Source organism: Mixophyes fleayi, chromosome 8 (assembly GCF_038048845.1).
Source record: "Mixophyes fleayi isolate aMixFle1 chromosome 8, aMixFle1.hap1, whole genome shotgun sequence".
Taxonomy (NCBI): domain Eukaryota; kingdom Metazoa; phylum Chordata; class Amphibia; order Anura; family Limnodynastidae; genus Mixophyes; species Mixophyes fleayi.
In genome coordinates, this window is record NC_134409.1 from 77485955 (window position 1) to 77512143 (window position 26189).

A 26189-nucleotide genomic window follows, 5' to 3' on the forward strand; every position below is an offset into this window, starting at 1 on the left:
GGGAAATTATCTCCCAGTGGCTTACCCCACTTAGACTCTCATGGGGATTTGTGGTGTCAGACAATGCCAGTAACATTGTGCAGGCATTAAATATGGGCAATTTCCAGCACGTCCCATGTTTTGCACACACCATTAATTTGGTGGTGCAGCATTACCTCAAGAGTGACAGGGATGTGCAGGAGATGCTTGCGGAGGCGCGCAAAATTGCTGGACACTTTCGGCATTCAGCCAGTGCCTACCGCAGACTAGAGGCACATCAAAAAAGCATGAACCTGCCCTGCCATCACCTCAAACAAGAGGTTGTGACGCGCTGGAACTCCACCCTCTATATGCTGCAGAGGATGGAGGAGCAGCAAAAGGCCATTCAGGCCTACACAGCCACCTACGACATAGGCAAAGGAGTGGGGATGCGCCTGAGTCAAGCGCAGTGGAGACTGATTTCCGTGTTGTGCAAGGTTCTCCAGCCGTTTGAACTTGCCACACGAGAAGTCAGTTCCGACACTGCCAGCTTGAGTCAAGTCATTCCCCTGATCAGGCTGTTGCAGAAACAGCTGGAGAAAGTGAGGGAGGAGCTGGTAAAGCATTGCGATCCAACAAAGCATGTAGCTCTTGTGGATGAAGCCCTTCGTACACTTTGCCAGGATCCGAGGGTGGTCACTCTTTTAAAGTCAGAGGAATACATTCTGGCCACCATGCTCGATCCTCGGTTTAAAGCGTATGTTGTGTCTCTGTTTCCGGCGGACACAAGTCTACAGCGGTGCAAAGACCTTCTGGTCAGGAGATTGTCCTCTGAAGAGGACCGTGACATGCCAACAGCTCCACTCTCATTTTCTTCCACATCTATGGCTGCGAGGAAAAAGCTCAGTTTTCCTAAAAGAGCCGCTGGCGGGGATGCTGATAACATCTGGTCCGGACTGAAGGACCTGCCAACCATTGCAGACATGTCTACTGTCGCTGCATTGGATGCTGTCAGAATTGAAAAAATGGTGGAGGATTATTTTGCTGACATCATCCAAATAGACATGTCAGACAGTCCATATTGTTACTGGCAGGAAAAAAAGGCAGTTTGAAAGCCCCTGTACAAACTGGCTCTAATTTACCTGAGTTGTCCCCCCTCCAGTGTGTACTCGGAAAGAGTTTTTAGTGCAGCGTGAAACCTGGTCAGTGAGCGGCGAAGGAGGTTGCTTCCTCACAATGTTGAAAAAATGTTGTTTATAAAAATGAATAATCAATTCCTCAATGAAGTACAGCACTGCCCTCCAGATAGTACAGAGGGACCAGTGGTTGTGGAGTCCAGCGGGGACGAATTGATAATGTGTGAGGAGGAGGAAGTACACACTGTAGGGGGAGAGGAATCAGAGGTTGAGGATGAGGACGACATCTTTCCTCATTAGAGCCTGTTTAGTTTGTACAGGGAGAGATGAATTGTTATTTTGGTGTGGGGGCCCAAACAAACCATTCATTTCAGCCACAGTTGTTTGGTAGGCCCTGTCGCTGAAATGATTGGTTTTGTTAAAGTGTGCATGTCCTATTTCAACAACATAAGGGTGGGTGGGAGGGCCCAAGGACAATTCCATCTTGCAACTATTTTTTTGGCATTATGTGACCATTCAACAGTCGTTTGCCATGTTCAAAAAGTAAAAGAAAATGTCAACAAATTCAAAAAATTTAATCAAAAGTTAAATGCCCTGTCATTATTTAAAACAAGAGGGTTTGACGTGCTGGAATTAGTGTAGTGTTAATATGTTATAAACACTACACTTGGAACTTGGAGGAGGTATTGTGGCCCAAGTATCAAATTTAGTACCGGGGCCACCCCACTACAAAGTCCAGAATTTTTTTTTTGGAAATTCAGAGCCGTGGAGGGTTTTTTATTAATTATTTTGTGGTGACCACTCCTCTACGCAGTCCAGATACATTTATTGGTGCGATTCATACAAGTTCAGGGTTTTTAATTTATATTGTGGTGAGTGACCACTCCTCTACGCAGTCCAGGTACATTTTTTGGTGTGATTCAGACCAGTTGATGGTTTTCTTATTATATTGTGGGGACCACTCCTCTACGCAGTCCAGGTACATTTTTTGGTGCGATTCAGACCAGTTGATGGTTTTCTTATTATATTGTGGTGACCCACTCCTCTACGCAGTCCAGATACATTTATTGGTGCGAATCATACAAGTTCAGGGTTTTTAATTTATATTGTGGTGAGTGACCACTCCACTACGCAGTCCAGGTACATTTTTTGGTGCGATTAAGACCAGTTGATGGTTTTCTTATTATATTGTGGTGACCCACTCCTCTACGCAGTCCAGATACATTTATTGGTGCGAATCATACAAGTTCAGGGTTTTTAAATTATATTGTGGTGACCCACTCCTCTACGCAGTCCAGATACATTTATTGGTGCGAATCATACAAGTTCAGGGTTTTTAAATTATATTGTGGTGACCCACTCCTCTAAGCAGTCCAGATACATTTATTGGTGCGAATCATACAAGTTCAGGGTTTTTAAATTATATTGTGGTGACACACTCCTCTACGCAGTCCAGGTAAATTTTTTGGTGCGATTAAGACCAGTTGATGGTTTTCTTATTATATTGTGGTGACCCACTCCTCTACGTAGTCCAGATACATTTATTGGTGCGAATCATACAAGTTCAGGGTTTTTAAATTATATTGTGGTGACCCACTCCTCTACGCAGTCCAGGTACATTTTTTGGTGCGATTAAGACCAGTTGATGGTTTTCTTATTATATTGTGGTGACCCACTCCTCTACGCAGTCCAGATACATTTATTGGTGCGAATCATACAAGTTCAGGGTTTTTAAATTATATTGTGGTGACCCACTCCTCTACGCAGTCCAGGTACATTTTTTGGTGCGATTAAGACCAGTTGATGGTTTTCTTATTATATTGTGGGGACCACTCCACTACGCAGTCCAGAAAGATACCTCGTTGCAACATTTTGGACTAATAACTATATTGGGAGGAGTTCAGAATACACTGTAAATTAGTGGAAATTATTGTTATTGAATGTTATTGAGGTTAATAATAGCGTAGGAGTGAAAATAAGCCCAAAAACTTGATTTTTGAACTTTTTATGCTTTTTTCAAAAAAAATCTGAATCCAAAACCTTAAATCCGAACCAAAACCTTTCGGCAGGTGTTTTGCCAAACAAATCCGAACCCAAAACATCGCGAAAATCCGAATCCAAAACACAAAACACGAGACACCAAAAGTCGCCGTGCACATCCCTAGTTCCAGATTAATAATAATTACAGTACATTTTGCAAAGCTCATTGTTATATGGTGTCCCGTGAGATATTAATGTATTACATGCAGCCTGACTCTCTATTTGCAGCATAGGGCGCACCAGTATCAGATAATGGTATGCACAGGACTGGCAAGAGAAATTTGGGGCTGGGGTACAGTGAAATTTTTCCCTCCCCCACCCCCACAGGTGCACAGGAAGAGAGACGTATACCAACGAGCAGCCGCGCCGGTGAAGGGGTGTGGTCGCATAATGTTGGGGGCGTGGTCAATATGTGGCGTGGCATAACAAATTGGGGGAGACTCAATTGCTGGTGATGTGATACATGGGTATCGCGCAGCGCAAATTGCTGGCAATTACGGTAGAAATCTCTGCTTATTTTTCCTTGAGAGGAAAAATGAACAGTGATTTCTGTCATATTTCAGCCGCAAAGTGTCTCGCGGATATTCACTTTGCAGCTAATTGAATTCCCCCATTATGTATTAACATGGTGTTACTCTCACCTACCGGTTATTGCAGCTTTCACAACCTGGTACTGGATTCTTGCATAGATCCTGGAATGTTGGGACCTGTTGGAAAATGTATATATGGAAAACCCAGCAATAAGTGAACATCATACATGACACAGATCACACAGTATAAAATACATACATTATAATAAAATTACATTTATCACCAGCTACATAACGCCACCCCTCAGACACATCACGCCACATCCTGCATCACGCTACCCCCTGCCACATCACCCATCACACCACAACACCCCCCCAGACAAATCACACCACAACACCCTCCGTCACATTATCATGCCACCCCCAAGGCACATTATCATGTCACACAAATCATATTATAACCTCCCGAGACACATTATGACACCCCCCCCCAGCCTGCTGTACTCACCTATGCAGCTGACATCAGAGTAAAAAAGAACACCTTGCAGAGTGAGCAGGTAAGCTCTTAGTCTCGTGAGATTTGGAGCTCTAGGCCTGCTCTGCAGGTTGCTGGACAGTATATGATGACACACACTGTCACCACACACTGTCCGTGGACAGCTCCCCCCAGAGTTGGATTAAGGCTTTGGGGGGCCTGGGGCACTTAAGACAGGGGGCACTATGGTCTAAAATTAAGAGTATAGTATCATTATTCACAAAAGAGAGAGTTACTAACTAATACACAATGTAGAAAAAATTTACCATTCAGTCGCTTATCAAAAATTATTAAAATCAGAATTTTGAGGTTCAGGTTCAGTTAGGTGGCATCAATATTATTATTTATTATCGTAGATTTCTAAGGCATAACAGTGCTCCATAGAGCCATACAGTAGGGAAAATAGTACATTCATAAAACAGGGACATAGTAGGTAGACTAAATAAATGAAGACTTGAAAACAAAGGGTATGGAGGACTCTGCTCATTAGAGAGGAACAAGAGGAGCGAGTGTTGTTCAGATTGGAGATTATGACAGTTGTGAGGGTGCATTAGTGTGAATAGTGTTTTCGAGGATAAGGTCACCTCTAAAAAAAAGATAGGTTTTCAGAGAGTGTCTAAAGATTTGAAGACTGTGGGAAAGCTGGATTGAGCATAGTAAGGAATTCCATAAGTGGGGAGCAGCACAAGAGAAGCCTTGTAGGCGGGAGTGAGAGGGAAAAAATAGATGCTGGGAAATGGTAGAAAAAGGTGAGGAGATACATGTGATAATAGGGGCAAAGACAGACACACAAAGGGGGCGAAGGAAAGGACAGACGCCCACAATGTAAAGACAAAGAGACACAAACACAAAGGGTATAGAGGTGGGGTTAGAGGGTGCACATCGTATGTATACAATAAGGCCGTGCACTGTCTATATATGGCATTGTGCAATCCTTTGGGCAGAGGAATGGAGGTGGTCCTGCTGATGCCACCTATGCGGTCACCCTGACTGACTGTGCCTTGAACACCTAGTGTGTTTTACAGAACTGGCAGAGCCCCAGAAACAAAAACATACATATAGCAGCCCTGGAAGGTAGAGTGCAGCTCTAAAACCAACATTTTAAGAATATCACTAACCCCAGCTTACAAACAACCCTGACGGATTATACAGATCATATACAGCTTTAAATACTGGAGACCAATAACTTCATAATAATCAATATCAATAACAAGTTTATTCTGACTTATAAAGTAAAGCAAAATAGATATAACTGTATATTTCAATATCTCAATATATCAGTTAAGTTCAGTGCTAAATAACCATTATAATATTCCTTAGTGTTTGCTCATAAATAAAAAGAATGCCATTTCCAGATGGTTTTTGTGCAGGGAATAACTGTTAAGTTTTTACATTGTTCATAAAGGCAATAGGGTAAAGATTGGAATATGTTTATTTCTATCCTCATTTATATATGGCTAAAACAAAAGTAATAATCAAAGACTTCTCTTCGTAGTCGACCAATCAAAAGTGAGAAAAGTATGAGAAAACCCATGTACTAACCAGGAGAGGGGTCCCATGCTTAGAATTTCCCTGTTATAGTGGAAACAAGTCCATTCTGCCTAGCTCAGGGGCGAATTGAGAATTTGAAAGGGAGCATATTGCCCATATATAAGTATATATTTTTTTCATTTTTATCAAACAGTGCACTGTGTATGGAAAGTGTTTCCTCTTTAAATTTATAGGTGGAGGTCTGATGTCCACCAGCTTAAAGCTGCTTTAGAATTCAAGTGATTTTTGTAGAGAGGGAAAAGCAATAGAATATTTCTGAAATTGCTCCTTCTTCACCTCTTATTTCATTACAATACTCTCGCTCTGCAAAATTAATGATACATTTCTGCACTGTTCTGCATTATGAGACACATTTGTGCACCTCTTCCATACTTCAGTAGGTATGACTTGAGTTATTAGCAGGGCCGGACTGGCCATCTGGCTCTTCTGGCATTTGCCAGAAGGGCCGATGGCTGTATGGGCCATTACCCAGCGTAGCGATCATGTGAGTGTTTGTATACTCACATGATCGCGGCGCCTCCGCTCCCACTCCTTCACTCTTTTTTTTTTCCCTTTCTTTTCAACTATTTCTTTAGAGGTAAGTAAAAAAGTAGAGAAACAAAGAGGCACAGGCTGATGAAGAAGTGGAGAGGGGGGGATAAAAGGCACACAGGGATGAAGAGGGGATAAAAGGCACAGGGGGAGGATGAAAGGGGGCGAGGGATACAAGGCACAGGGGGATGAAGAAGGGGGGAGCAGCATGGTACAGGGTGATGAAGAGGGGCAAAAGCAGCATGGCAGAGTGATGTAGGGGGGGCAGCATGGAGGGTGCAGTGCAATCATAAGAGGGCATAGCGCGGTGATGATGAAGGGGCACAGTAATGTGTGTGTGATCGCGCAGGGCGCTTTTGGCAATGTAGTGTGTGAGGTAGATGGTGGCTAATTAATGGGTGCAACTTTGTTTGCGGGGTAATGGTGGAGCAATGTAATAGTAGGGACTTAATTTAAGATGAGGTGGTTTGGGGGCTATTGAATGTAAGGCTGAGTTTGGGGAGAATGAGGTCTCTATTAAATGTGACTATGAATTTAATGGCAGTGATGGTTGCAGGAAATAGTATTTACATTTCATAAATATACCTATTAATTTAATGCTGGGGCTGTATGTAGGGAGGGAAATAGGTTTATTTATTAAATGGGAATACTATTATTTTAATGTTGGGGCTGCAGTGAGGCCTAATTTTAAAACGTAGGTGCTATATTGATATAACAGCGGTGCTGGTTGGAGTTTTCTAAATTTCATGTACCTATTTTTTTCCCAAATAGGGACCCCAACATTTCAGGATCCAGACAAGCAGCAACTGATCTAAAGACACCAGCAGCCACAAGCGGTGACAATGACAAGACAGGTAGGAGAAAGCAGGACAGTCTGCCAACTGTCCTGAATTTGGTGGGCGACTGTCCCACTTAGTCAGGATTTGGTCTGACTGCAAGGACAGTTGGGAGGTATGTCCTACTTCACATTATACTGCTTGTGAAGGCAGAACTGTGTGCACCTAACAGTAGGGCCTGTGTATTTGTTGAAAATGTGTCTAATAACCATATTACATATAGGAGCCCCCCTGTCTTAAGTGTCTAGGGCCCCCCCGAGCCTTAATCCAGCTCTGGTTAGCAGGAGGAATCGGATAGTTGTTCCCAGTTCCCGGACAGGACACAGCCTGCAGAGCAAGCCGAGGAGCTCCAAGTCACATGAGATTTCTTAATCTTGTGAGACTCAGAGCTTCCCTGCTCACTCTACAGGAAGTTTCCGCCCTGATGGATGTCAGCAGCAGCAGAAGCATAGATAAGTACAGTGGATTGGGGTGTTGTAATGTGTTTCTGGGGTGGGAGGTGGCGTGATGTGGATGGGGAGGACCTGTAAAATCTAAAAATCTAATGTTTTATTATAATGTATGTATCAATGCACCATGTTGACCACACCCCCTACATAATGTGGCCACGCCCTTGGCGCCGCAGTAACACAGTTTTTTCCTGCTCATCAACAGAGGTGGGCCTGTCTGCTTCAAATGCCAGGGCTGAATTTTAGTCCCAGTCCGGCCCTGGTTATTAGCAGGGCCTGATTAAGGGTTCCAGCCGCCCCAGGCTAACACACTGGTTGCCGCCCCCCCCCCTACCTATATTTCCATATTTATACATATATATATATATATATATATATATATATATATATATATTTATATATATATGCACAAAATTGTAAAGTATTACTTAATACATAAAAACACACAGGCCCTGATTCATTAAGGAAAGGAAATCCAAAAAAATTGTAACTTTGCACATGGGCAAAACCATGTTGCATTGGAGAGGGATGTAAATTAAAATGTGGGGACAGGTTTATAGTTAGGGTAGTGCATGTCCTAGATCAACTTTAAATTGCAGTGTAAACATAAAGCTATCAAGTATTCGTGTGCTACATGAAAAAACAGCCAGTATTTACCTTATGTGCAAAATAATAAACTAATATGCATCCCTTGCATTGTGACATTGTTTTGTCCAGGTGAAAACTCACTTTTTTTTTTTTAATTACTTACATTCATGAATCAGGCCCACATTAATTTGAAAACATATTATAATGTCACTAAAGTAAAAATCCACATTCAAAGTTAAACAGGATGCGCTGTTCTCTCTTACCTGACCTTGCAGTGTAGACTACCTGATGTTCTCTCTTGTTCTTGAAGTGTTGTTGTCAGTTGGCTTCTGGAACATTGGGGTCCTGTACTGAAAATGTGCAAAAATGCAAAATGTTAACAAACCCTGAATGATTCAAACACAACACTCCATTATCACCAGATAAAACAACCCCTTAGTACAGGCATATATAGATAATAAAAGATATGAAAATTATTTATAATCATATACTAACATCTACCAACCACTGACAGTCAGTTAATTAACCCCCCAGCCCTTGGCCAATTTATAATTTTTAGGCCTCCTGCAGCTTATTCCCCCGCCCCCCCCCCCGAGTCATGATCGCACCTCTGGCCCCATATAGAGAAAAATATTTATCCCCCTGCAGCTTACCCCCCCCCCCCCGCGTCATGATATGTGCCACTGCCCCACCCATAGAGAATAATAAGTAAAGCCACTGAGCCTATTATCCCACCCCCAGTCATGATCTGTGCCATTGCCCCGCCATTAATTATTTGTGCCTAAAAATATGATAATCCTTCAATGCTGCCAGCGCCAGTCCCCCCCCCCCCATTGTGCCAGAAAATGCCAGGTTCTCATCCCCCATATTATAGATCAAACTGCTCTCCTGCTCCCCCCCATATTATAGATCAAAATGCTCTCCTGCTCCCCCCCCATATTATAGATCAAAATACTCTCCTGCTCCCCCCCCATATTATAGATCAAAATGCTCTCCTGCTCCCCCCCCATATTATAGATCAAAATGCTCTCCTGCTACCCCCCCATATTATAGATCAAAATGCTCTCCTGCTCCCCCCCCATATTATAGATCAAAATGCTCTCCTGCTCCCCCCCATATTATAGATCAAAATGCTCTCCTGCTCCCCCCCCATATTATAGATCAAAATGCTCTCCTGCTCCCCCCCCCCCCCCATATTATAGATCAAAATGCTCTCCTGCTCCCCTCCCCCATATTATAGATCAAAATAGGTGTTTGAACGGAGAAAAATAAAAAAATTAAAAAATCTTTAAAAAAAAAAAATAATAAAAAAAATAAAAAAAATCTTTTTATTACCCAGCGCTGCTGCGCCGCCCCCCCCCCCCCCCCGACCCGGCGCCCCAGGCTGCAGCCTGGTCAGCCTGTTGGCTGATCAGGCCCTGGTTATTAGTGTTAGTAAATAGGTGGGTAGGATAATGAAGAGTATCAATTACAATAAATAATTGTACATAGCTGTAAAAAGGAAAAATTATTGTTACAAAACAAAAATATATCATTAGAGATGTTTGAATTGTTGAATCTGTGTTATTTTGGGAATTGATGACTTGTGCAGAACTGAGATGTGAAGTATATATACATTATTTTATTTTTTTAAACAAAGCTGTAACCCAAATTACTCAGGCACTAAATGATCCCTAAATCTTCCATTTAAGCACCCTCTCTAGCTCTCACTTGCTGTATTGTGTTGCCTAATGCTCCCCCAGAGATTACTGATGGCTGATAAGAAGTGAGCGGTTCAAATCAGAGCTGGGATCTCACAAATTGGTGCTAATGATGATTTTCAAGTAAAATTAAAAAACAAAAAAGAATATTTCTGCCATTTGAAAACTTTGAGAATTTTTACAGTATATTACAGTCCTCTTTTTTTTAAGTTACCTTACCTGCTGTATGCTCCAGGCTTCCTCCTTCAGACACTGCAGGCGGTCCTCAGCAGCATATAGTTCCACCCTGCCATGTACTTGGCACTGGAACGCCGGCTCCTTCACTTTTTAAAATGGGTCCTGGGCCGTGCCCCCCTGTAACTCTCCCCCCTCCCCCCCACGCGCCACCTGCTGGAGAGAAAATAAGTACTTTTTTTTTTTTTTTAAACACTGCTTGCCCCGGCCCATTTAGCCATCGGCCCTTCTGGCATTTGCCAGAAGTGCCAGATGGCCAGTCCGACCCTGGCAGTGCCCCCCTCTCCCTCCCTATAGATATACATTGCAGTGCCCCCCCTCTCCCTCCCTCCCTTTTGATATACATGGCAGTCCCTCCCTTCACTTACCTGTACTTGAGTTGTGCATCGCTCCTCAGATCAGCAGACAGGAAGTGAAGACGTCCTGCTTCCTGTCTGCTGCACAGCAACAGGCAGCCTAGCGATTGGCTGCCTGTTGCTAACTACTGACTACTAATGCTTTGGATTGTCGAGACCACCACCCCCCACCCCCCCTCCCTCACCCCGGAAAAAAAAATGATTGAAAAAAAATATAAATGAATGAAAAAAAATAAAAAATACCTGCAGTGTCGCGCCCCCCCCCGGGACCCAGCGCCCCAGGCTGCAGCCTGGTCAGCCTAGTGGTTGACCAGGCCCTGCAGATGAGCTTATATATGATGAATGATATTCCTTAGATTCTCTAGCTGATTTTAGAGTAAATGTGTTTAACCTAATAATGGACCGCATTGTATAGTCACTAGATTCACGCTTTGTACAACACAAAAAGTTGTATAAAGATTTATCCTGCTTAGACCCAGCAAAGTTTAAAACTATTGCAGAGAAAGGCCTTGAAGGAATGTAAATTCCAGTTGCAACAAGTGTAAAATTTGTAGCACTTGCCCATCGTGTGTACTAAAAATTCTGGCATCCAAAAAACTTCACGACAAGGCATATGATAACCTTTACATATTTTATATAGTCATCTGCACACTATCAGTTACTCAAGTCCAATGTCAGAGAACATTTTCAAAGCTAAATATCATAAAGAAAAGGCTAAGAAATTCACTGTCTGAGGAGAACTTGGAATCATACATGTTGCTATCCATTGATAAGGAATTGTTAAATGATTTGGATGCAGAAGCAATTATTGACAGATTTGCACAATCATCTAGTGATATCAAACAATTGCTCTTAATATAGTGGTTAGTATAAAATATGCTTTTGAACTACCTATTAATGTGTAAAATATTCACTATAAGCAAACTATTTAAAAATCAATTATAACACTGTATTTACATTTAGGGCTAGATTTACTAAGCTGCGGGTTTGAAAAAGTGGGGATGTTGCCTATGGCAACCAATCAGATTCTAGCTGTCATTTTGTAGAAGGTACTAAATAAATGAAAGCTAGAATCTGATAGGTTGCTATAGGCAACATCCCCACTTTTTCAAACCCGCAGCTTAGTAAATCTAGCCCTTAGTATCTACTGTATACTGCCAGTAATATGTACAATATATTTACACTGTAATTACTAATAAATATACATTTATTTTGCAAAAATCTGAATTGTATCTTTTCTCCACATATGTATTTTTTAAAAATTGTAATTATTTCTTATAAAAATTTAATTATAGCCTTATAGTTGTGGGTGGGCCCCCTTTGTCTCCTGGCAACCAATATTTTTAGACCCAGTCTGCCACTGTTTACAACTTAACAGTATTATACTATTGCACATATTTTGTTTCCTTTTGAGGTTACATCCAAAGAGTTTTAAAGTATAAGTAGCATTTAACACTGATTTATTATTCACTGCATAAGTTTGCAGGCACTTTTTTCACAATTAACATGTTGCACCTGTATGTGATATGTTTTTATAATCATTTTTTTGAGAACCTTTTCATACACAACCACATTGGAAGGATTATCAGAGAAGTAACTTTAAAAAATATAATCACTTTTCCAAGAAAGAAGGAGATTTTCAAATTGACTTTGTTCTGGACTTTTATTTATGCATTTTCAACTGCTTATTTATTTTATTTTATCTCTATTTTAGATATTCTTATATATCATTAATTCATTCTATCTCTATTTTATTTTATTTTGACAGCTTGTTTAGAACAATCTAGATTTCGTTCATTATTTAGTTATTTAGTAAATATTTTTTAATTGGTGTTAGATATGTACCATACCAACATGTACATGTTTCTTATTTACTTGTTTCTTTGGTGTAGTATAAGTTTGATTACATTCCTTTTGAAACAGGGTTCACTTTCCTCATTACTTTTTATGAGTTTACGAATCACCAGTTGTAGCGTCATGCTAATTGATTGATTGATGAATTCATCTGTGTATATATGACACTCAAACTAGTATGGCGTAGATTTATTATTCCTCTGATGAAGATACATTTGTAATGAAGCACGTTAGTTTTCTATGGACGACTAATAGGAAGACCTCTTAATTCAGATACACGTTTCAAGCTGTTTTGGAAAAACTTTGCTACTAGCGCATTTCCCCAACTTGTTCATGGGAGTTTCTCAGGTTGCAGATGCACTGATTTTAGGAAAGCCAGCTACATCACTGCAATGCCGTCAATTCAAGCGCACAATCCACCACCGACTTCTTATTCAATCTGGCCACCACATCGTATGGTGACTCTGTCTGACGGTTACATCTTGATATATGTGAGCTGTATATGCACCTGAAATACTTCAGTATCTGCGATCAGGGAGTGCTAAGCCACTAAGGATACTAGGCTGGATTGGTCTCGACTTTCGGCTAAGGTGAATGAGCACTATCAGTGAGTATTTAAATATATAGATCACAGAGTCTAAGTTTTACCAGGGAAAACTGTACTGTGTAATAGAGGATGACTCCATCATTTTTCTATATCCACAATTGACACTTATCCATGGAGTATTGGTTCATACCGCTGATATTATCTAATCTACAGTTATTTTGTTAATTTGCAGCTTACAAGATCTTCACCATCTAATACTTTTCTTGAATATTCATCATTGAATGGTTTCTATTAATGTGGGTGGTTTTATAACTACACAACCTGAGAATTGGCCACTTCCTTTGCTGTTTTTGGATAGATGTCAGGTACAGACTATATGCTGCAGCATACAAGGCGATCAATCAATTATTAGGGATTTAATGGTTTTTGAGTCACAGTGCACTGTGCTATTTGAATCACTCATGATTTGTGCCTCTTCAGCAGGATATGTTTACATTCCTCTTTGATACTGTGTTTCGATATGTCTACTATCATCCATTTTATATATGTGCGTAGGTATTCATTGTTTTAATGTTCACACAAATGTATCAATAAATGTATTTTTTATCTGGTGATTCATGACAGTTTTTATCTAACAATTTTGAGAGAGTTTTGCGGTTATATTGGATTACAATTTCAATAGATCCACAGCGCTGCATTTCATTTTGGTTTTTGTTCTGGACTTTATTTTATTATATTTATTTGTTAAAGACATTAGCACTGACACTCTCTATATTTTTTGCTGTAAGTCTGGGAGAGTAGGCAAGTATGAATCACACTGAAACAGACTCACAATAACAGTGATATAACGACTCAGAAAGGCACCCAGACAGACACGGTGACAGAAGTCCTCCTCTTACTTTTATTTGTGCTCTTGTTAGGGATATAGCAACAGCTGAGCCTGTGGATGTGGCCTACAGGAAGTTGCAAAGACGCAACTTCTGGTTTCTTACTAAACAGGTTGTATCCTTGGACTTGGAAGCTTCTGTGGCCATGAATGGAATGTGGGGGAAGACTTTAACTGCTCCTTCACACTGGGAAAAGTTAAGCCTCTGCAGATGACAGAACATGAGGATTCTACAAATACTATTGTCACAAACACGCTCCCAGCTGGTGTGACTTTGGAGTGTTCGCTGTATGAGGTCACACACGATTTCAGCCCGCAGTCTCTCTCTACCTATCACACAGGTTATGGACCTACAGAATCATGCCCAAGCACAGCACTCTCACACCCCCCAGAGCCGGATTTACACCTCATGGGGCCCTAGCAGGGCCTGATTAAGGGTTCTGGCTGCCCTAGGCTAATACGGCTGCAGCGCCCCCCCCCCCCTCCTCCGAATATATAGGTGTATAGGAACACTCCTGAATATGAATGTTCAGGTGTATTCTCCAGCATTCAAATTTAGACAGATTGTGCCATTGTCTCTTACCTGTCCTTGCTCTTCTCTCTTGCAACTTTGTTATCCTCTCGCTGGCTTCTGGAAAGTTGGCGTCCTTTTTTGAAAATGCAAAAATGTATTATAATGCAAACCCTGAATGATTAGGCCCTTTAGTTAAAACAAAACACTCCATTATGGCCAGCTAAAAGTACCCCATTGGACTGGCATATATAAGCAATATCTGAATATTTGTTGTCAATCAAATACAAACCTCTACCAGCCCCATCTCACTAATATTTAGTATTCTAGTGATTGCTGAGACCACCCATGTGACCACCACACAATCATGAGATTCTGCCCCCCAAAGCCGTTCTATTTTTTAAATACCCCCTGCAGCCATTTTCCTTAACCACAACCCCCCCCGCACAGCCATTTTCCTTAACCCCTGCTGCAGCCATTTTCTTTACCTCCCACCCTGCATCCATCCCCCTTGCAGCTATTTTCCTTACCTTCACTCTGCTAGCTAGCTATCCCCCCCCGTCACATCAAAACTCCCCCAGTCACATATATCAGCCCCCCTCCTCTGCCCTCCTTCATACATATCAACCTCTCTACCGCCCTATAGATTTTCATGGCAGCCCCCCCCCCTCCCACCCTATAGATTTGTATGACAGTCCCCCTCTCCCTCCCTATACATATGCATGACAGTCCCCCCTCTCCCTCCCTATACATATGCATGACAGTCCCCCCTCTCCCTCCCTATACATATGCAGGGTAGTCCCCCCCCCTCCCTATAGATATGCAGGGTAGTTCCCCCCCTCCCTATAGATATGCAGGGTAGTTCCCCCCCCTTCCTATAGATATGCAGGGCAGTTCCCCTCCCTATAGATATGCAGGGCAGTTCCCCCCCTCCCTATAGATATGCAGGGCAGTTCCCCCCCCTCCCTATAGATATGCAGGGCAGTTCCCCCCCCCTCCCTATAGATATGCAGGGCAGTTCCCCCCCCCTCCCTATAGATATGCAGGGCAGTTCCCCTCTTCACTTACCTGTAGTTGTGCCAGCGTCGCTCCTCTCCTCAGATCAGCAGATAGGAAGTGAAGACGTCCTGCTTCCTGTCTGCTGCACAGCAACAGGCAGCCTGGCGATTGGCTGTGTGTTGCTAACCACTGACCACCAATGCTTTTGATCGTCGAGCCCTCCACCCCCCCGCGGCGATCCCCAGCGGCGACCCCCTCCCCGAAAAAAAAATGAATGAAGAAAAAAAAAAAAAAAAATATTTAAAAATAAAAAATAAAATACCCACAGTGCAGCGCCCCCCCGGGACCCAGCGCCCCAGGCTGCAGCCTGGTCAGCCTAGTGGTTGATCAGGCCCTGGGCCCTAGGCAAGATATCGGTTTGAGCCCCCCCCCTCACACGCACAGTGGCCCCTCACACACACATAATACACACACCCAGTGGCCCCTCACACACACATAATACACGCACGCAGTGGCCCCTCACACACACACATAATACACGCACGCAGTGGCCCCTCACACACACACACACACACATAATACACGCACGGTCATTCAAAACCCTGGTGTGATTTCTGCTCCTCAGTAGGGAATGACACCCAGATTTTCCCAAAATATGAACTGTAAAAGCATTTTCCTTCATATTTCTATAAACCTGCACAGTGCTGCCTTGGGCTGCAAGGATGTCCAGCTGTGACCGGCCCCACAACATCTATTCAGGAGTCCAAGAGCTCTTTGAAGCTGCTACAGGTGACATGGTTATCTTCTCACACTGGAATGTGCAAAGCCATTAAGTGCATTTGCATCAGACTCAATGTCTTCAAACTTTACACTTTAACAGCTCAATTTATCCATGGATTCATTTGAGATAACCTATTTACACTGTAGTTATGATTTATCCCTTACAAATAACTGCAAGTTCTCTATGTTCACGACAATTATTTACATAATTGTAGTAGGTTATTTACATATAATACAAGACTGTAGACTGCTTTTTTTTTATCATCTATCAATATGTTTTCTTTGTTTCAATAGATGCTGCTATGTACAACAATACATTGAGCCCCCCACGGCCAGCTAGTGTTCCAACAACATATGGTATGTACTAATTATGTAAATATATTAGCCATAACCCAGTGTCACTCACCGGACCGTGAGTGCCTCTTCCCGGACATTTAGGAACCGTGGACGTCCACCATCCTGAGGGTCTGCGCATGCGCAGCCCTTTTCTATACTTCAGTGTATACCCCTTTAACTTAATTGGCAGATCAGGCAACCTCCCTATATTAAGCACCTGTGGTCACCACCACGTTGCCTGATCTTGGAGTCTCATTCCTCATGAGTCTCTGAAGGTGTTCCTGTATTACTTGTGTATTCAGTGCTGCTGATTCCTGTGGTTTCCAAACCACTTCTACTACTGTGGTTCCATACCACTTCTACCATCAACTGTATCATCATGACTGTTTGCTGATTCCTATCCGCTGCCTCCGTGCACTACAGTCTTCTACACCACTTCAACGTTATTTTATATCAATGTGACTGTTTGCTCATTGCTATCCGCTGCCTCCGTGCACTCCAGCTTTTACCTCACTCACCTGCTTCTCATCAAGTCTGTTTGCTGATTTCTATCCGCTGCCTCCGTGCACTACAGTCTCCTGCTTGCAACTCGCCTGTGTTCAACATCGTGACTGCCAGCTGACTACTATCCGCTGCCTCTGTGCACTACAGTCTCCTGCTTGCAACTCGCCTGTGTTCAACATCGTGACTGCCAGCTGATTACTATCCGCTGCCTCCGTGCACTACACTCTCATCTCATCTTTGCTGTGACTTCCTCGAGACTGCCGCTTTTCATTACCATCTGCTACACTTCGTGATCTACAGCTCCTGCCCTGCGCTGCACGCCTGTTTTCCATCGCTGTTGGTTCCTGTGGTTGCTACTGGTTACCTCCGTGTGCCGCTGAGTCCTGCCGCTGTGGTCAGCGCTATCGTCCATCTCCTGCTGATCCACTCTCCACGCCTTCACGTGTTCCACTGGCCTCTACCCTCCTGTCAGCATTGGATTTGTATCTCTTCTACTACCCTCTGCTGGATCATCTCCATTCTCCTGGGTTTCCTATGAGTCCAGTTCCACGTGTTGCTGACTCCTGTGGATTCGTGTCCCTGTCGGTCTACTCACCTGTGCGCTGCACCTGCTAGACCGCTGCTTCTCCTATCCAGGGACTTCCTATCCAGTCGGCCTCCACCCGCTCAGGTACCGCTGCAATCCCATCTGACTGCTACTGCTGAACCACGGTATGCATACTTCTCATTGACTGTGCTGTGTATTGCATATCTTGCTGGACTGTGTTTGGTTCTCTCTGGAGTCTGCTATCCGCTGAGTCTATTGCCATCATTGACTGTGTTATCATTGTGCTGGACTACTTCAAGAGACTTTCTAGATTGCAGACCTGATCAGTCATTTACATATATATATACCTATATTGTGCATATTACTGTGGATCGTGTATAAGGTGCCTGTGTATATCCTGTGTTGCAGTCTTCCCCCGTGCACCTCCTCACATATATATGCAGTGGTACAACTTGCTGATGTCAGACCACTGATCCCTGTTTCCGGTATCACCTGTTCCATTATCCTCTCACATAGCAGTGGTACAACTTGCTACCGCAGACCACTGACTACCTGGATACCTCCACTTGGATTCCATTCCTTCACTCAGACAGCGGTACAACTTGCTACCCGCAGACCGCTGACTCTCATCACCTCCTTGTTTCTGTTGGACATTCCTCCTCACTATAGCAGTGGTACAACTTGCTATCGCAGACCACTGACTACCTTCACGTGTCCTTGTCCATACAGTTCCTTGTGTATCATTACCTCATTATTACCAGTGTTGCTAGTCATAGACTTTCCTGAGCATCTCATCGGCCATCATTTCATGTTCCGTGATCACCCAGCTACCAGAGTACCCTATTACCATCTACATTGCTCTGGTAAGCCTACCATCTGGTGATCCCTGGGTAAAGACTCCTAGTGCCCGTGACAGTAAGATCAGGCCATGACAGACCCAGATGTGGAACCTACCGCCAAAGAGATGCTGCAACATCTGGTTAGCCGTGTGGAGCAACAGGATGCCCGCCAACAGCTGTTACTTCAGTGTTATCAGTCATTAACCTCCCAAGGAACATCTGGACAGACTGTTACAGCTACTACTGAAGCTCCTGTGCTTTCCTCCGTTTCCCCATTGCCATCCCAGGTGTCTATAGCTTCCACGCTTCACCTGCCTACTCCGTCAAAGTACGATGGAGACCCCAAAACTTGTAGGGGTTTCCTTAACCAATGTTCAGTCCATTTTGAGCTCCAACCTCAAAATTTTTCTACCCATCGTTCCAGAGTGGCCTATCTTATCTCTTTGTTTTCAGGACAAGCCCTGGCTTGGGCCTCCCCTCTGTGGGAGAGGAACGATTCAATATTACAAGATAGTGCCAAATTCATTTCTACATTCCGAAGTGTGTTCGATGAACCAGGTCGTGTGACCTCCGCTGCTTCCAGCATCCTCCGTCTGCGACAAGGATCTCATACTGTAGGCCAGTACGTCATTCAATTTAGGATCTTAGCCTCTGAACTTCAGTGGAACACTGAAGCCCTAGTTGCCGCCTTCTGGCAGGGGCTTTCCGATAAAATTAAAGATGCACTGACTACCCAAGAGCTTCCTTCGTCACTTGAAGATTTGATCTCTCTATGCCATCGTGTTGATATGAGATTTCGTGAAAGAGAGGCTGAGAAAACGACTTCTGCTAAAGCACCTTTTCGCTCTAACCCTCAATTTCGTCCAGTGTCACCCGCTGTGATTCCCATGGAGATTGGACGTTCCAAGTTATCTTCTGAGGAGAGGAAACGAAGAGTCAAGAATAGACTCTGTATCTATTGTGCTGATTCCACTCACGTCCTCAGCTCCTGCCCTAAGAGATCGGGAAATGCCAGGCCCTAACTAGTTCTGGAGAGGTGAAGTTAGGGTCCCTGGAGTCCTCTCCATTGTCTATGAAATCTAAAGTCTGCGCTTTTGATGTGACTATTTCCTTTGCTACCAAGACCTTTGAGTCACAGGCATTGATTGATTCCGGAGCAGCAGGAAATTTTATTTCCAAATCGTTAGTTAATCAGTGGTCTCTACCAATGATTACCTTAAAAACTCCCATTACTGTGACGGCTATCGATGGATCACGTCTCATCAATGGTCTCATCACCCAGAGTACGTCTCCAGTAACCCTTCAGATTGGTGCTCTGCATCATGAAGAGATATCGTTTTTAATTCTTCCTGTTACGACAAGTCCGATTGTCCTAGGCCTTCCATGGCTTCAGTGTCACTCTCCCCAGATTGACTGGCGCACCCCTCAAGTCACGTCTTGGGGGCCTGAATGTCACCATCATTGCCTTTCCCAAGTCATTCCTCTCAAGGTACAGCAAGCTTCCATTTCAGCTATTTCACCGGGACTCCCTCCTCAATATGCTTCATTTACCGATGTTTTTGATAAAGCTCAGTCTGAACGTCTTCCTCCTCATCGTTCTTGGGATTGTCCGATTGATCTTCTTCCTGGCAAGACTCCTCCCAGAGGCCGGGTCTATCCTCTCTCGTTACCTGAAACTCAAGCTACATCTGAATATATACGGGAGAACCTCCAGCGTGGGTTCATTCGACCTTCCACCTCGCCCGCTGGAGCTGGGTTCTTCTTTGTCAAAAAGAAGGATGGATCATTACGCCCTTGTATAGATTTTCGTGGACTCAATGCCATTACTATCAAGAACCGGTATCCCATTCCGTTGATCACTGAGCTATTTGACCGCATTAAGGGAGCCCGTATTTTTACTAAGTTGGATCTTCGTGGTGCTTACAATTTAATCAGAATCCGTTCCGGTGACGAATGGAAGACGGCGTTTAACACCAGAGACGGGCATTACGAATATCTGGTAATGCCTTTCGGGCTATGTAATGCCCCCGCTGTTTTCCAGGGCTTCATCAATGAGATTTTTCGGGACTTATTATATGTATGTGTCGTCGTCTACCTGGACGACATATTGATTTTTTCACAGGACCTGCCTTCTCACCACCAACATGTGGCAGAAGTCCTCTCCAGGCTACGGAAAAATTCATTGTTCTGTAAATTAGAAAAATGTTCATTCGAATTACCCCAGATTCCATTCTTGGGGTATATTGTTTCCGGAGTTGGTCTGAAGATGGATCCTGACAAAGTAAATGCTGTACTACATTGGCCCCAGCCAACTACTCTTCGTGCCATCCAGCGTTTTTTAGGTTTTGCCAATTACTATAGACGCTTCATTCAAGACTTTTCTTCCATTGCATCTCCTATTGTGGCCCTGACTCGTAAAGGGGCTAATCCTAAGCAATGGTCTACTGAGGCTATTCAAGCCTTTCAAACATTAAAAGAGTCCTTCTCTTCGGCTCCAATCCTTCGTCAGCCTGATGTGACACTCCCTTTTTTCCTAGAAGTAGATGCCTCTAATGTGGGCTTAGGAGCTATTCTCTCCCAACGCTCGGAACAGCAAAAATTCCACCCTTGTGCCTTCTATTCTCGGGGTCTCCTACCCGCAGAGAAGAATTATACCATCGGAGACAAGGAATTACTGGCTATCAAAGCCGCATTAGAGGAATGGAGATACTTGTTGGAGGGAGCTCGCCATCCGGTGACGATCTTCACGGATCATAAGAACTTGTCATATCTCCAGTCTGCCCAATGCTTGAACCCTCGTCAAGCAAGATGGTCTCTTTTCTTTTCCCGTTTTGAATTAATAATTACCTTCAAACCAGCTGCCAAGAACAAAAAAGCTGATGCCTTATCTAGAGCCTTTGCTACGTCCTCTGATATAGAAGAGGTTTCCAACCATACCATTCTAGACCCCAAATGTATCTCACTGGCTGCTTCATCCACCAAAACGCTACCATTTGGGAAGACCCTCGTGCCTCCTACTCTAAGGAGGAAAATCCTTTCGTGGTTCCATGCCTCTCGTTTTTCTGGACACGCCGGTGAACACAAGACTTTTGAGATCCTCTCTCGAAGTTACTGGTGGCCTTCAATGAGGAGAGACGTCAAAGAGTTCATTGCTTCCTGTGAATTATGTTCGCAATTCAAATCCTCCCGCAGAACCCCAGCAGGGTTGCTGCGACCACTACCCATTCCGTCCAAACCATGGACCCATATTAGTATGGATTTCGTTACTGACTTACCACCTAGTAAGAACCATAACACTATTTGGGTGGTAGTGGACAGATTTTCGAAGATGGCTCATTTCATCCCTCTGTCTGGTTTGCCTTCCTCGTCTATCCTGGCTGAACATTTCATTAAAGAGATCTTCCGTATCCATGGATGTCCATCTGAGATTGTGTCTGATAGAGGAGTACAATTCGTGTCCAGATTCTGGCGAGCCCTTTGTAAAACCTTGGGCATACGATTAGCACTCTCATCTTCTTACCATCCACAATCCAATGGACAAACCGAACGTGTCAATCAAGATCTTGAGACTTTTATAAGGATATTTTCATCAGCCAATCAAGACAACTGGGTAGAGTTACTCCCTTGGGCTGAGTTCGCCCATAACAACATGTACCATGAGTCATCATCCAAAACTCCATTCTTTGTGGTCTACGGTCACCATCCGTCTTTTCCGGAATTTCCTGCCCTCCCGCCCACCCAAGTTCCTGCGGTGGAGACTGTTTGTCAGACCTTTAAAAATATCTGGTCTCAGGTTAGAACCTGTTTGAAGAAGACATCTGTCAAATATAAATCTTTCGCTGATAAGAAGAGGCGGGCTATTCCACCACTAAAAATTGGAGATCGTGTCTGGTTATCCACAAAAAATATTCGTTTGAAGGTTCCATCCATGAAATTCGCCCCTCGTTTTATTGGTCCATATAGGATCATTCAAGTTATCAATCCAGTATGTGTGAAACTCCTTCTTCCTAAGAGTCTTCGGATTTCTAATGCCTTCCATGTATCTTTGCTCAAACCTCTTATTATCAACCGTTTTTCAACTCCTCCCTCAGCTCCGCAGCCAGTTCAAGTCCATCAGGAGGAGGATTTTGAGATTACCGAGGTACTAGATGCAAAAATTTCGCGAGGAGTCCTCCACTTCCTCGTTCATTGGAAGGGCTTTGGTCCTGAGGAGCGCTCTTGGATCAAAGCTGAAGATCTTAATGCTCCTGCCCTTTTGAAGAAGTTTTACTCCAAAAATCCGGACAAGCCCGGTTCCAGGCGTTCTGTGCCCACCTTTAAAAGGGGGGGTACTGTCACTCACCGGACCGTGAGTGCCTCTTCCCGGACATTTAGGAACCGTGGACGTCCACCATCCTGAGGGTCTGCGCATGCGCAGCCCTTTTCTATACTTCAGTGTATACCCCTTTAACTTAATTGGCAGATCAGGCAACCTCCCTATATTAAGCACCTGTGGTCACCACCACGTTGCCTGATCTTGGAGTCTCATTCCTCATGAGTCTCTGAAGGTGTTCCTGTATTACTTGTGTATTCAGTGCTGCTGATTCCTGTGGTTTCCAAACCACTTCTACTACTGTGGTTCCATACCACTTCTACCATCAACTGTATCATCATGACTGTTTGCTGATTCCTATCCGCTGCCTCCGTGCACTACAGTCTTCTACACCACTTCAACGTTATTTTATATCAATGTGACTGTTTGCTCATTGCTATCCGCTGCCTCCGTGCACTCCAGCTTTTACCTCACTCACCTGCTTCTCATCAAGTCTGTTTGCTGATTTCTATCCGCTGCCTCCGTGCACTACAGTCTCCTGCTTGCAACTCGCCTGTGTTCAACATCGTGACTGCCAGCTGACTACTATCCGCTGCCTCTGTGCACTACAGTCTCCTGCTTGCAACTCGCCTGTGTTCAACATCGTGACTGCCAGCTGATTACTATCCGCTGCCTCCGTGCACTACACTCTCATCTCATCTTTGCTGTGACTTCCTCGAGACTGCCGCTTTTCATTACCATCTGCTACACTTCGTGATCTACAGCTCCTGCCCTGCGCTGCACGCCTGTTTTCCATCGCTGTTGGTTCCTGTGGTTGCTACTGGTTACCTCCGTGTGCCGCTGAGTCCTGCCGCTGTGGTCAGCGCTATCGTCCATCTCCTGCTGATCCACTCTCCACGCCTTCACGTGTTCCACTGGCCTCTACCCTCCTGTCAGCATTGGATTTGTATCTCTTCTACTACCCTCTGCTGGATCATCTCCATTCTCCTGGGTTTCCTATGAGTCCAGTTCCACGTGTTGCTGACTCCTGTGGATTCGTGTCCCTGTCGGTCTACTCACCTGTGCGCTGCACCTGCTAGACCGCTGCTTCTCCTATCCAGGGACTTCCTATCCAGTCGGCCTCCACCCGCTCAGGTACCGCTGCAATCCCATCTGACTGCTACTGCTGAACCACGGTATGCATACTTCTCATTGACTGTGCTGTGTATTGCATATCTTGCTGGACTGTGTTTGGTTCTCTCTGGAGTCTGCTATCCGCTGAGTCTATTGCCATCATTGACTGTGTTATCATTGTGCTGGACTACTTCAAGAGACTTTCTAGATTGCAGACCTGATCAGTCATTTACATATATATATACCTATATTGTGCATATTACTGTGGATCGTGTATAAGGTGCCTGTGTATATCCTGTGTTGCAGTCTTCCCCCGTGCACCTCCTCACATATATATGCAGTGGTACAACTTGCTGATGTCAGACCACTGATCCCTGTTTCCGGTATCACCTGTTCCATTATCCTCTCACATAGCAGTGGTACAACTTGCTACCGCAGACCACTGACTACCTGGATACCTCCACTTGGATTCCATTCCTTCACTCAGACAGCGGTACAACTTGCTACCCGCAGACCGCTGACTCTCATCACCTCCTTGTTTCTGTTGGACATTCCTCCTCACTATAGCAGTGGTACAACTTGCTATCGCAGACCACTGACTACCTTCACGTGTCCTTGTCCATACAGTTCCTTGTGTATCATTACCTCATTATTACCAGTGTTGCTAGTCATAGACTTTCCTGAGCATCTCATCGGCCATCATTTCATGTTCCGTGATCACCCAGCTACCAGAGTACCCTATTACCATCTACATTGCTCTGGTAAGCCTACCATCTGGTGATCCCTGGGTAAAGACTCCTAGTGCCCGTGACACCCAGTATACTGTGCATTAATTAGAAAGTGGCTTAACTTTTCTTGCTCAATTGTAAAGGTGTTTGTTTATGAGTGGTATAAATTATGTTCAGCACACGGAAATCACACTAATCTAAACAAATAATAATTGATCTCTACTAATTTGTGTCTACTTCCACTGAATTTCTTTGAGCACAATCTTCAATGTAAGGATTGCATCATGCAGCAATGACTAGCCAAATCTGCTAAATTCAGACCCATATGAGATGCTTATACATATGATAGCAGTCTGCAATTTACATGTTCCAGCATTTTATATTTAATTTTTAAGGAGACCATTCTAATGGTGTAAGATTATTTCAGATGCAATGCTATACATGATGGCATACTGAAAATAGACTGACATGTTTTGTAGGCTTTTTGCGCTAATGTATAATATTTATATGAGTATAGTATCCATTAGTTAACTCACTACACCAAAGGCATCATGTAACTATCTCTCTATCAAATAAATTTGATCATCAAGGCACCTCACCTGAGCAAAGCAGGCATGTGTTTATCAGGAAAAGATTATCACATTGCATTGGTTCGTGTACGAAAAGACAGTATGCAGAAATATGTTCTAGCCCTTGCCAATGATTTATAAACCGCTCTAGATTTCCCTAGCTTTAATAAAAAAAAAACTCATCGCCTATATTTCACAGAATAGACATTCAGATTTCCCTGGAAATTTCGGAAGTGAGCAATGAGTCAGTAGTTTCTCAATTACAATATACAGCTCCACAATTGCAGTGAAATGGTCTGCAGTCTTGGGGTCTCTGTGACTTACTCATTATGCAAATTGTTAGGTAAAGTCATCAGATATTGTACATAAAGTCCCATTCCACCACTACAGAATGCAAAATAAGTTCTCTGATGGCAAATACTTCTTGGTGAAATTAATTAGATTATCTGACATTGGGGGGACTTTCCAACTGTTGCTTTCATCAGTGTACACAATGAGCATGGATATAAAGGGTAACATTTAGGTAAACCAGATGTTCTCCCTTAAGTTTCTTATAGCTCAATAAGAGACTAAAACGATAGTCCACTCGCTCATTATTTCCAGCTGTGAGTACTTTCACAAACTCCTCAATGGCCCCCACACAGCCTCATTTCCCCCCTGCAATCCATCCTGAATGCTTTGGCCAGACTTATCTTACTCTCTTAATGTTCTTCTCTGCAAATCTCTTCACTAGCTCCCCCTTGCCTAAAAAATTAAGTTTAAACTGTCACACTAACCTATGAGTCCCTCATCAATGCTTCTACTCCACATATCTCTAACCTCATTGTGGAATACACCCCAGCACATTTACTGTGCTGTGCCTCTGACCTTCAACTCTCTTCCGTTCTAATTACCTCTTCCCACTCATATCTCCAAGACTTGTCCCTCACTGCTCCCCACCTATGAAACTCCTTGTCTAGTCCTACAAGACTCTACCCCAACCTTCAATCCTTTAAACAAACCTTCAAAATCAACCTCTTCATGCTCGCCTACCCTACCCCATGAACCCTCACTTCCACTCCCTCTGCCTCATCCATTCACCCTTGACCCATTTCCTCCTACTGTTACTCAATACCTAATAGTCTAATAGCTCTCCATCAATTCCTCTAGAATGTAAGCTCTCTCGTGGGCAGGGTCCTGACCTCTTAATGTCTCATGTTTGTCTCCCTCTTGCGACCTTA

At 43.7% G+C, this 26189-nt stretch overlaps 1 protein-coding gene across 4 annotated transcripts in view; it reads left to right on the forward strand.

Moving 5' to 3' along the window:
- The window catches only part of DDR2 (discoidin domain receptor tyrosine kinase 2), a 516782-nt gene that overhangs the window by 322207 nt on the left and 168386 nt on the right, over positions 1-26189 (forward strand). For all 4 annotated transcript variants that reach the window (XM_075182767.1, XM_075182764.1, XM_075182765.1 and 1 more), the window contains one exon: positions 16316-16378. In XM_075182767.1, the coding sequence (XP_075038868.1) occupies positions 16316-16378 (63 nt within the window). The remainder of the gene's footprint in view (positions 1-16315; positions 16379-26189) is intronic.